This window comes from Solanum lycopersicum, chromosome 3 (assembly GCF_036512215.1).
Source record: "Solanum lycopersicum chromosome 3, SLM_r2.1".
Lineage (NCBI taxonomy): Eukaryota > Viridiplantae > Streptophyta > Magnoliopsida > Solanales > Solanaceae > Solanum > Solanum lycopersicum.
In genome coordinates, this window is record NC_090802.1 from 1,079,378 (window position 1) to 1,092,138 (window position 12,761).

General features: G+C 35.4%; 1 protein-coding gene across 1 annotated transcript; it reads left to right on the top strand.

Moving 5' to 3' along the window:
- The first annotated feature begins 590 nt into the window (after window positions 1-590).
- LOC101259511 (magnesium transporter MRS2-I) lies at window positions 591-11,098 on the top strand. Its single transcript, XM_004233982.5, has 11 exons — window positions 591-1,236; window positions 2,054-2,083; window positions 5,422-5,572; window positions 5,718-5,839; window positions 7,687-7,761; window positions 8,730-8,954; window positions 9,070-9,114; window positions 10,196-10,240; window positions 10,328-10,357; window positions 10,498-10,617; window positions 10,731-11,098. The coding sequence occupies exons 1-11, from the start codon at window positions 967-969 to the stop codon at window positions 10,815-10,817; spliced, it is 1,200 nt and encodes a 399-aa protein (XP_004234030.1). The 5' UTR covers window positions 591-966; the 3' UTR covers window positions 10,818-11,098.
- Window positions 11,099-12,761: the final 1,663 nt, after the last annotated feature.

Below are 12,761 nucleotides of genomic sequence, written 5' to 3' on the forward strand. Positions count from 1 at the left end.
GAACTATATCATATGCATAAAGACACGTTTATACTAGATCAAAATCAAATTTGTTTTATTGTCTTATTTTATTTGATTTTTTTAAATTTAAATTGATTGAATCTTATAGTTCGTTAGTCTTAATTTCAGGTGATTAACCTTTTTTTTTAAATATATATTTTAACGAAGCATAAATTTTTTGTTATGACTCGCAAATATTCTTTGTATTTAATATACAAAAATAACATAAAATATTTTTCAAATCTTGACACTGCAGTTTATACTCTATTATTTTAATATATAAGAAGTAATACAATAATATTCATCAAATATTTTATCAATTCTATGATCAAATAAACATCAATAATAACAACTATTGAAACGTTAACTTTTAGAAGGAAAAAGATAATAACCATTTAAAATTAGTGAACACAATTAAATTAATAGTCAACACCGAAAAACATAGCTCAAGGAGTAAATTTTGAGACAAACAACAAGATAATCAAATCAATTCATGTAATTAATTTTGAAACGTAGTTTAATTTGACTTTATATAAAAAGAATGTAAAAAATAATAATACATTTACTTTTTTAACACGAAAAAGTAAAACGAATAAATTGAAACTAGGGAAAAGTAGTTGGGGCCAATTTGGCTATCATACAAAAGAATTTTGGAACAAATAAAGCTTTCTTCAAAGAGTTTCACTCTTTCATCCAAAATATAATTCTCCACTTCTCTTTGTATGTATAGCAATGTGATTCTTATACATTTTCCAATTTACACCCAAAAACCCTAATAATTTCTTTGAATTAGGGTTTATTTTTTCTTGAATTTTTCTGTACAGAAAACGACAGAGAAAGTTCTTTAATATACTCTATATACATTCATATATGCATACAAATTGTGGAAAAAAATAATTCTGGTAATGGTTGATTGTGTGTAAAAGGGTATTTTCTGTTGAGGTTGAATGATTATTGGTGTTGTTGATGATGATGATAATGGGTCGAGAAGGAGGTGGGCATGTGGTGCCGGTGGATCCAGGTACGGTGGTGGGTGGGTTGAAGAAGAAGGGAGCGGGTGCAAGGAGTTGGCTTTTGATGGATGCATCAGGATTGGAAACTGTTTTAGATGTTGATAAATATGAGATCATGCATCGCGTGCAAATTCACGCTCGTGATCTTCGGATTATTGATCCACTCCTTTCTTATCCTTCCGCCATTCTTGGCCGTGAAAGAGCTATTGTTCTTAATTTAGAGGTGATTGTTTGTTCTTTTTCTTTTCTTATACAGAATCTCCAATTATTGAGTAATGAGTCGAAATTGAGAAAAATGATAATTGAGTTTTTTTTTGTCTAATTATTGAGTACTGGAATAAAATTGGGTTGAAATTGAGCAAACTGAAGATAGAAAATCCGTAATTGGTTTTATTTTCTTATACAGAATAGCCAATTATTCAGTGTTGGAATAAAATCGGTAGAAATTGAGCAAAATGGAATTTGAGAATTCATAAAGTTGTCCTCAATTTTGTCCAATTTGTCACTGAGACCTAGTTGTTTCGGATGTGCACTCTGTTTTGGAGATTGTATGCTAAATGTAGTGGTGATTGATTTTTTTTTTGTTATACAGAATCCTGGATTATTGAGTATTGGATTGAGATAGGAAAATGAAAATTGAGAATGCATAAAAGGCTAAAGCAATATTGTCCGATTTGTGTTTTTAGAAGTAGTTGTTGGTAATGTGCACTCGGCATTTGGAGATGATATTCTGATCTTTTTGATATTTTTTTTCTGTAAATAGCTATAGCTGCTCTATTCGTTGAGCAAAATGAAAATTGAGAACTCGTAAAGCCGTCCTCAATTTTGTCCGATTTGTCATTGAGACAGAGTTGTTGGGAATGTGCACTCTATGTTTGGAGATGATATGCTAATTGTTTTTTCTGTAAATACCTATACCTGTTTTTCACATTTTGCTTTTTTGCTTGACAGTTTATATCCTACTTTTATTTTCCATTTTCCATTTTCAAGTGCTTTGTTTACTAACCATTGCAAATTTTGTTCCATGTGATTAAGGGCAGCATATCAAGGCTATTATTACATCTGAAGAGGTAATTTATGTTTTTTTTTCCACAGAAGCTACTTGTTTTCTGAACTTTTGATCTTGCAAAGTTATTTGAATTTTTGTTGACTGTATGTATGTATGTAGTCTATGGAGCTACAATTTTGTACTTTTGAAGTCAGGATGCAGTCAGCCATGTTCTTGCCGATCTTTTGGTTTAACTGCTTTAGTATACTGTTACTTTTGTTTAATGATAGGCATGCCAGCAGTTTCACTTTATTAAGGCGTGTAATATTTGTGTTGTGTTGCAAAATCTTATGAATTCACTTTCATCAGTTGAAATTTGGAGTTAAGACTACAATTGCGGTACAAAGATTGGATATGACTATTTTACATAATCTTTTATTGTCAGGGGTGGCTTCTATTTTTCTGTGAAGTCAAAAAATGCTACCTTTTCCTTTCTCCTCTGAGAGGCTGTTCAATAATACTAGGACATGTACTTATAAAAAAATACAAGGACGTGTAACTGAATTTTGTTTGTGCTATCATTTGGGAAGGATTGCATAATAGCAGGATTCTTTACACACATTTTATAGAAGTTGTAACAAGAGTTAGCTTCTGAAATATGTTAGTGGTGTTTTTGTATGACATAACAAAATCTTTCACTGTGAAAATCACCTTGACTGGTCTTAACTTCTAAATCTCGATAATACCATCTAGACCACATGTTCTTTTATCCTCATGCTTGTTATGGCCTTTACTTCGTTATAGCTAATTCTACTAGTGTAACAAACTTTGTCTCTTCTTGACACATAATATCAACTCTCCTCCTATTTAAGGCAAAAACAAATTCTTTTTACTTTCCTATCAACGTGCCTATGTTCAAACTATCTATTCGGATTCAACTCTCTTGGGGTAGTATCCATTATCTCATACATCCAATAAGATGTGGGAACCCTTTTATCTGGCATCACACCCGAGCATGATTTTGTGGGGCGACTTCATCCGCTCTCTTCCTTGGTGTGGGAACCTTACCTTGCTTATACTTTGTAATTTCAGAATGATGTTATGGAACCCGTTGCTCATTAAGCACTAAACCTGGCAGTGTACCTTTAGTTTAGAATTCATAAGATTCATTACAATTAGGATTTCTTTTTTCTAGCCAGCAACACCCATCAACCGTCATCGTTTACACAGATTTTAGGATGGTATATGTATATGCTTTTGGAAGCTTATAGATAATTCATCATAAGTAGACTATTTATTTTTGTACTAGATGGCATCTTGGTGCAGCCTTCCTACATGGGTTGGGAAGATATATGCCGTGCAAACCTCAGATAGGCTGTTGGAATTTTGTTTTGTAACTTAAAGTCTTTGTGGGTTCTCCTACTTGGAAAGTGGTCAAAGTCTGGAAGTAATTAAAATGTTCATTTGACCTCAAATTTAGACCACCCATCCCTGTTGTTTCTTTCCAAGTGCCCTCCTTTTCCATTTCCAGAATTTGGTCATGTACATGTTATGTTGGTCAAGTCCACCACAGGCGAGTAGAATTATTAATCCTTTTACATTTTTTCTCACCATATACCATCCTAGATTTTTTATCTCATGTTTCACTTAACCCTGAGTATGAAAACTTAGCTTTTCTTTATAAGGCAGTATTCCAACATCTAATTAGATAAGTTGAAATATTAGAAGTTTGGTTCTAATGCAATTATTAGATTTTAAAGTTATATCCTTTAGTTTCGAGTATACACTGGAAGACCAAGATCATTTCTTGCGTAGCTTTTGAATGCTTTTTATGATTCTTACATATTGAATGGGTTAGCTCCCTAATCTTTATTTGGTGAAAGCATCTTCGTCCAGCTTAAGAAGCCTTGTTGCTGCATTCATATCTAAACATACATTGAACATAGTGATTCCATATTAGTCTTAGTTTAGGTCTTGTTCATTTCAGAGAAGATAAGAACTGGATTTTCTATCTTTGTCTAGCATCTTAGAGGGTGTTTGCCTAAACTTAAGAGCTGGTCAAATTCATTTGTAAGCATTTTTTGCCATCTATGTGATTGGTGAACACCCAAATTTCTTGTAAGAGCACTTCTAGTTTGATCAAGTTTTTTATTATTTTATCCTTGTATTTTGTTTTAATTCTCAAAAATACCTTTCACAATAAACCTCCCCAACTTCCTCTTTACATTGTAAATTTATAATTGTTTGTAAGTATTTTATGCATTTTACCCAAGGAGCAACTTATTAGGTCTTAAAATTAATTTGAGGAAGTGTGAGATTATTCCTGTTGGGGAGATGAACGATATTAGGTCGCTCGCTTGAGTCTTGAATTGCAAGGTATGGACTTTTGCCAACTACATATCTCGGAGTGTCTTTAGGTGATTCAAACAAGGATCTTACAATGTGAAGTCTGGTTCTTTAGAGGGTTGAGAAGGGACTAGCGGGGGGCAGAAAAGAATATTGTCCAAGGGCGGGAATGAAGTGCTTATTAAGAGCACCTTATCGAGCATTCCCACTTACTATATGTCTTTCATGTCCAACTTCTGTCATTGAAAAGTTAATTGCTTATTATCTGTCTTAGTAACTGCTTATTTATAAAATCAGTTTCATCACTTAAAATGCTTTACAGCACTTGAAATTCATAAACAATTTACAAATAGCTTAGCCGAATGGGCTCTTAATCTAGATTTATCTTGATCACAAGTAGGATTAGAATTTCTACTGATGCTATATTTCTCTGAAAATCAAATCGACATGAATGAGTACAATGACCTTTATTTTAACTACATGAGTGAGACATCATTTAGAATAAACAAAAGCTATCTTTATAATTAGACAAATGAGTCAGATTTGGTCCTTCCATTTTCTTTTGATCCAAATTCCAATCTCTTGGCTCCCAAGTTTTTTATTTTAGGTGAGGTGAAAGAATACATACATTTTTACTATGTTGGGTAATTGAAGTTCCATGTGGGCAGTTAGATCTTGTTATTGTGGATATTCACATCAACTTCTACACATTGAGCAACTTTCGCTTATAAATACAGAATGGATTATGCCTGGGCATACAACAAATTCACTTAGTTACTTAGTTGCTGGATCAGTAGAGCGGGGAGAAAATCTAAGGAAGTGGTGGAGTATAATACCATCATGCATTTGGTGGTGTATTTGGAAAAAAAGAAATAGTAGATGCTATGATAACGAAGCTAATTCAATAGAGAGTCAAATGGAACTGCTTGACTACTTTTTATTTTTGGTGGAAAGAGGAAGGGATTTTATAGGCACTTTGTAATCTATTAGCCTTTTTGTTTTTTCTCTTGTTGGAAACCAATTTTAAAAAATCAGCCCCAATATATGATCAGTTCTAAATTTTCTATCGGACAGGTTCTTCTTCGGGATCCATCAGATGACAATGTTACTCCCGTTGTTGAGGAACTCAAAAGGCGACTGAAGCCAATGAATGCAAATCGTGAAGACCAGAGAGAGGAAAAAGATTCCAATGTTCAGCATGATATTGAAGCGACTGATGAAGATGGTTTTCCTCTTATCATTCTCAATTTTCTGTACTTGTGAAATCCTCACATTGGATTTTTAAGCTCACGCTTCTCATTTTCTTTGGATGTTACTTGTGTTCTTTTTGTGAGTATGTTACCTTTTTTCTTGTGCCAAATACAACGCAGAGTCTCCATTTGAATTCCGAGCCCTAGAGGTCGCTTTGGAAGCCATCTGTAGTTACCTTGCTGCGCGCACATTAGAATTGGAAACTGCTGTTTACCCTGCTCTGGATATGCTGACATCAAAGGTGTGTATATGAAACATAAATCTGGTTAGTGTTTACATTTCTATGTTTGAATTATAAGTATGTTAAATGATACTGCTCTTCCATCCCTAGAAAAAAAGAGCTACCTTCTGCCATCATTCTTATCTTTCCCTGTTTATCCTGAATTTCCTGTTATATGTCAGTTGATAACTTGTAATCCTTAACTGTTCTCTGCACACTCACTAACACAAATAATTATTTTTGTGTGTGGTGGAAATCTTCAATCTCAACTAGCAAAGCTTTGTTTACGACACTTTACGTGAACTAAGATCCTATATATCATTCTTGGCACTCGTTTTTTTCCTTTGTTTTTTTTTTCCCGTTGGCCATTGTTATCTTCTCAAGAAAAGGAGACACCATTAAATTTTGACTTGGAATCGTAAGGTTAGTAAAAAGTAAAATTTTTTGGGTGAAAGTGTTGGACTAGCTTTACACAGATAACACTTTGCTAACAACAACAAAACCCAGTATAGTGTAGTCCCAATAGTGGGGACTGGGGTGTGGGGAGGGTAGTGCTATGCAAATATTACCCCTACCTTGGGAGGTAGAGAGGTTGTTTCCGATACGCCTTGGCTTAAGAAAATATTATGAGTGAAGAAATCAAGTAATACGATAAACGAAGTACACGGAATAATAAATAGTAACAGAAATCAAAGAAACCAAAAACTACAAGAGTAATACTACGACTGCTAGTAAGGTAGAATAAACGAGGCATTCTCATCTACCTACTACCGTAATCCATTTCCTCCATAATCTCCTATCTAAGGTCTTGTTCTCAGAAAGCTGATCAAGCTGCCACATGTCTTGTCTAATCACCTCACTTACGATACTTTGATCTACCTCTACCTTTCCTGAAACTATCCATAGCCAACCTCTCACATCTCCGCACTGAGCATTCTCGTATCTCCTCTTCACATACCTGAACCATTTCAGTGTCGCCTCCCGTAACTTGTCCTCCACCTGGGCCACTCTCACCTTATTAGCAAATCACACATTTGTTATTTACAGTAAACAATTCCTTTTTGTAAATAGTAGTAGTTGTAGTTGTTTTTGTTGTCCTTGAAACGAAAATTCCTTGCCATATTTAATGCTATTTGGACTCTCTCTTTTACTGCTTCTGATATGAGGAAGTGTGAACTATTTCCTGAAAATGTTCTACTGCTTCTTATCCCCCTGCCCGTGTTAATTTTAGCATGAGTACCCTTCACAGAAAACTTGATAGTTTTGGATAGAACTTGGTCATATTTACTTCTTAAAGAATAATAAACAGATGTCAATTAGGGCAGGCCATAGTCACTCAGCACAAACTGTTATGTGTTTTCTCTCTCTCACACACCCATCTGCATGTCTATTTCAATGAAAGGTGTTCCCCAAAACTTACTGAAAGAGCTCTTTATCCTTCAGATATTGTTCCACATATGAGGAATGCATATAGTTTTCTACATGAAAAAAAGGAAGAATGTATACTGTTCTCTTAGTTTGCTGGGATATCTATATTCAGTGTCTTTTGGCAATCTTCGACATTGTGTCTGTTTCATGCTGTTTGTCCTTGTAAAGTTTTGCTTGCATTTTCTTGGGTAACTTAGGTGCAGCTCCTAATTTCAACAAGTTTGAGGTTGTACTGCATTTGAAAGTTCAGCATGTTCCTTTTCATGTCGAGAATCTAAGATTCTTTCTTTTCCGTGGTTCCTTTTTCCTGATTCTCACGCATAATCTCCTGCATGCACGTATATGTTCATGTCTTTGTGTCTACAATCCTTGGAAGGTTGATTGCTAGAATGTTATCTATCTTTCATGGGGTAATTTTTTCAAAATAATTTTTAATGCAGATTAGTAGCCGTAATCTGGATAGAGTGCGGAAATTAAAGAGTCAAATGACACGGTTGACTGCTCGTGTACAAAAGGTTGGAAGTTGGCACCTATATTTAAGTGACATCGACATTAACTTTCTTATTTGTGTTTTCATTTTTATTAGTTTGTTTAACAGGCTGAACAACATTTAAATCCTTTGAACTTTTTTCTCTCCGGATCATTGAAGATACTTTGTTGAAAGAGTCATATTTTATATTATTCCGTTGTTCATTAATAAATGCCTCCTCATGACCACAGAATCCAGACTTTGTGTCGATTAAGGGGTGTTAAGTGGGCTGGTTGGGCTGAACTTAGACGGATCTAAATGACTTTAAAGTTACTTCGGCTGAAACGAGCTAAAACACGGGTCATAACCCAACCCGCCCAATTTTTAGTATTTCTTACTATGTTGTAATTTCCTTTGTTTGTTTTTAATATGTTTTTAAGAACCTAATACACCTTTTTTTCATCTTTATTTTTGTAATATATAACATATCAAACAAAAATGTCCTTATGAAAATATTTTGACAAGGTCCTTCATGGGTTAAAGTGAGCTACATATCAACCCAATTTTTAAATGGTTGTGTAAAATTAGGTTTTGACCCTAATCCACACCCTTAAAAGCTAGCTCAAAGGCAAAAGGTTTGCCCAAGCCTTATAAGAAGACCATACATCTCATTAACCACCGACGGATAAAAATCTCACGAGCTTATTAGGCCAAAAGGAAAATGTAATTAGCCTCAAATGTAAGTGTATTTCTTTACTTTATTAAGCAAACTGTACCTTCTACTGTTACTTGTCTCAAAAAAAAAAACTGTACCTTCAGTTACTCAATGTACTAGACAGTGTGTAATGTCCTTATAAGTTATAATTCTTTGTTAGTGCTCTTTTAATATCATAACGTATCTTTTTACCCATATATCAGCATTGCAATACCTGCCATTGCTATCCTTTGTCACACTATGCACTGAACAGTCTAGTCATTATGTTTGCTTCATTATGATTATGTACTTAATTGCAGGTGAGAGATGAGCTTGAACAACTTCTGGATGATGATGATGACATGGCTGACCTCTATTTGTCCAGAAAACTGGCTGGTGCATCACCTGTAAGTGGATCAGGTGCAGCCAGTTGGTTTCTTGCCTCACCCACCATTGGCTCAAAAATATCTAGGGCTAGTAGAGCAAGTATTGCAACAGTTCGGGGGGATGAGAATGATGTTGAAGAGCTTGAAATGCTATTGGAGGTAACCTTCTGCTAATGCCATCATTCGTTATACCTTTTATCAAAAAAAGTTGAGAAAAAAGAAAGAACGCTTCTTCAGAGCCATACTTACAAGGAAGTGGTTCTCTTTCTTGCAGGCTTACTTCATGCAAATTGATGGCACATTTAATAAACTAACTACGGTATGCAAGTTTTGCAATCTTTAGTTAGTAATGTGAAGTTGGATATTTTAAGCTGGCAAAACCTTTTAGAACCTTTAGATGCAATTCAAGTTTGACATCTCTTTAAATTTGGTCTGTGCCTCTATAATAGTAGAGGTATTATAATACTTTAGATGGCTATAGTAGTTGTATGCTGCCTCTGAAATTCATTTGAAATGATTAAAAAGCGGACTTGAGCCAAATAGTTCAGTTCTTCACCCTCCCCCTTTACCAACAAATATTTTGCATCTTGACTTTTCTACCTTTCTCTTGGATATCTTATCTGTGTGTTTGATTATCCGACCTTGAGTGATCTGGGTCTTCCTTACTATTCCAATCTGTGGTGCTTTTTTCTTGCTTTGCCATTTTTGTTGCTATCTTATTTTCTGCTCGCGTATCTTGTTGATTAATGTTTGACAGATCCACTCGATAAATGGGATATTTTGGCAAATCCATTTCCTTTTACCCCTCTTCTCAATGCTCTTCAATTTTCAATTCATTGTTTTTAATGGTTGGAGAACAACCAAGTCTCCTTATGTTTACGTAGATATTCCTTCTTTCTGAACCCGAATTGTCATTGCTTTCTTTTACCTTTACTCTCATGCCTCTTTAAGATGCAACAAATCAGGTCTGATTTTTCTGATTTGGCAAATGTTGAAAAAATGAAGGACTTCTAAGATGGTTGTGATTATGGGGATCAGGCCTTCCATTGTTGAGTAATGGGATCTCTATGTGGACCAGTCTTTGTTGCTTTCATTGAATCTATTCATTCAACACAATGCCCCCCCTTCATTTTCCTTTCTTACCCCTTTTAATCCAAATTGATGGTCCGTCTGACATGACTATTAGATGGGTGGAAATCCATTGATCTTTTAGATTTTGTTCTTCGGGAATTTTCAGTTCCGAGTGCCATTTTGAATGCATTTTATTTTTCACAACATAGCCAGTGTAATCGCACAAGTGGGATTTGGGCCTTATCCCTACCTTGTGAAGATAGAGAGGCTGTTCCTGGATGCATTTTATTTTCAATTTCTAGTTAATATTTGTGTATTTTAACTTGCAGCTACGAGAATATATTGACAACACAGAAGATTACATAAACATTCAGGTAGTTGAAATGGCAAGATAGTTTTCATTTTGATATGATTCATCTGAATGGGTTGTTATGATGTATAACTTACATTTCTTATTTCAGCTGGACAATCATCGAAATCAGCTCATTCAGGTGCTCTGCATTTGCATATCTTAATTACCTACCTAATCTTCTATTGTCGTTTTCTTCTAATTGTGCTATATACAATCTCAATTAAACTCACTATGACAGTTGTCTCTATGTTCATGGGCTTTTTTCAATGCTTGCTGCAGTTAGAACTCTTTCTCAGTTCAGGAACTGTCTGTTTGTCTATCTACTCTTTGATCGCTGGAATTTTCGGGATGAACATTCCATATTCTTGGAATGAGGAACATGGTTACATGTTTAAATGGGTAAGTTTGATACATCTTAGTTCTGACCAGCTCTAGTATTGTTGTCTGGTTACCACACCTTTATGGGAAAATAAAGTAGCTACTTGGTTAATATTTGTTTTAATGGTGTGCAGGTGGTAGCCGTTAGCGGCATCATCTGCGCTGTGATTTTCTTACTTATAATCTCTTACGCTCGCTATAAAGGGCTTGTTGGATCATGAGTTCTACTATCAAGTGAAGGCAGATCTGATGGGGAGCTAAAGCTTTTGCCCATCTCTCATTGCCAACACACTTGATGGCTCATATGTCAAGGAACCATACAAAAAATCCAAAGCTGTGAATGACCATAGTCTTTTGCTATGTCAAGAGAATTCCATTCACTCTTTAGGACAAAACAAGCTTGAGATATCTACTGCTGGGCTTACCCTGTCATATCATCATATATTATTATTATTATTATTAAAAGTGGAAACGATCAAAGTATAAAGTTGGATTATGAAAACGCCCTTTGCACTATGTGATGAATTACATTGAATCTAAAGAATAAACCAACGCACTAACGCTCAAAATGCACTAACCTTGTCAACTCGCATATAAAGTTGGATTATGAAAATGCCCTTTGCACTATGTGATGAATTACATTGAATCTAAAGAATAAACCAACGCACTAACGCTCAAAATGCAGTAACCTTGTCAACTCGCATATAAAGTTGGATTATGAAAATGCCCTTTGCACTATGTGATGAATTACATTGAATCTAAAGAATAACCCAACGCACCAATGCTCAAAATGCACTAACCTTATCAATTCCCGTTATGGGCCTCATTTGGACTTAAAAATGTCAATGTTTGTCCCTGCGAACCATTACACACCATTAATAAGGTCGTCATGGATGTCCAAAAGAATTTTGGCCAAAAACCCGTTGGTATCACATGTCACTCAATATCCATGAACCATAGCATACGAGAAATGGAGAAAATGATATTCATGAACCATAGCAAACGAGAAATGGAGAAAATGATATTTTTTTTGTTATGTGCTTTGTTTGAATTTGAAAATGCCGAAGTTTTTTCCTTCGAACCAATACATGGACGTCTATAAGGAATTGTCGGGAGTCATAAATCACTCAAAATCATGGCTTATATCACATAAAAATGGAAAAAGATGGTGTTTCTCATTCTGGGTGTTGTTTGAACTTGAAAATGCTTACGTTTGCTCTTCTAAATCACGAATGCCATTAAATAGGTCATCATGAATGCCTACAAAATATTCCATCCAAAAATCGTCAGAATTGCATATCCTCGTAAATCCACGAGGAACCATTTTAGTTGGAGAACAATCATGTATTTTGACACCATTTTTTCCATTTTCGCATCTATATGCCCTTTACGATGAATCGCGTAGATTTTACAATTTTTCGTATGTATTAGCCCATAGATCAGACACGAGATTCTCAAAAAATTTGTGAGGACCACCGTATTGAGTTTGAAAGCCATCTAGTATACTCAAAATATTTTTTTCACGCCCATTCCGCATCTACAAATTCTTTTTTAAAAATCGCACAATTTCCTCAATTTTTCGTGTGTATTAGCCCATGGATCTGGCGGTCAAACCGGGGCTTGTTTGACCTTTAAAATGGGTCGGACGACCGTCAGTGCTAACCGACTGCATAGCCAAGGTCTTGACGGACGTCCACAAAAATTTTTGGCATTTTAGAGGTCGAAATCTGGATCACCCAAAAAATGGTGTGCTATAGTACACCAAAATCATCAAAATGGGGGTATGCGCGCTTCAGGGTTTGTTTGACCTTGAAAATGGATCGGACTGGACGTGAACGCCAACTGGCTGCGTAGCCAAGGTCTTGACGAACGTCCACAAAAACGTTTGGCATTTTTGACTTCGAAATTCAGATCTCCAAAAAAATAGTGTGCTATAGCACACGAAAATTGACAAAATGGGGGGGGGGGGGGGGTATGCGCTCTTCGGGGCTCGTTTGACCTTGAAAATGGGTCGGACTGGCTGTGATGGCAAATCGGCTGCATAGCCAAGGTCTTGACGGACGTCCACAAAATTTTTTGGTACTTTTGACGTCGGAAACCGGATCACCCAAAAAATAGTGTGCTATAGCACATGAAAATCGATAAAATGGGGGGTATTCGCGCTT

What these genes read in the sequence shown, in the direction of transcription:
- LOC101259511 (XM_004233982.5), top strand. Translation starts at nt 967, where the DNA reads ATGATGATGATAATGGGTCGAGAAGGAGGTGGGCATGTGGTGCCGGTG. An exon ending in TGAAGCGACTGATGAAGATG is followed by an intron (nt 5,573 to 5,717) that starts GTTTTCCTCTTA and finishes AATACAACGCAG; the next exon opens with AGTCTCCATTTGAATTCCGA. An exon ending in ATGGTTACATGTTTAAATGG is followed by an intron (nt 10,618 to 10,730) that starts GTAAGTTTGATA and finishes AATGGTGTGCAG; the next exon opens with GTGGTAGCCGTTAGCGGCAT.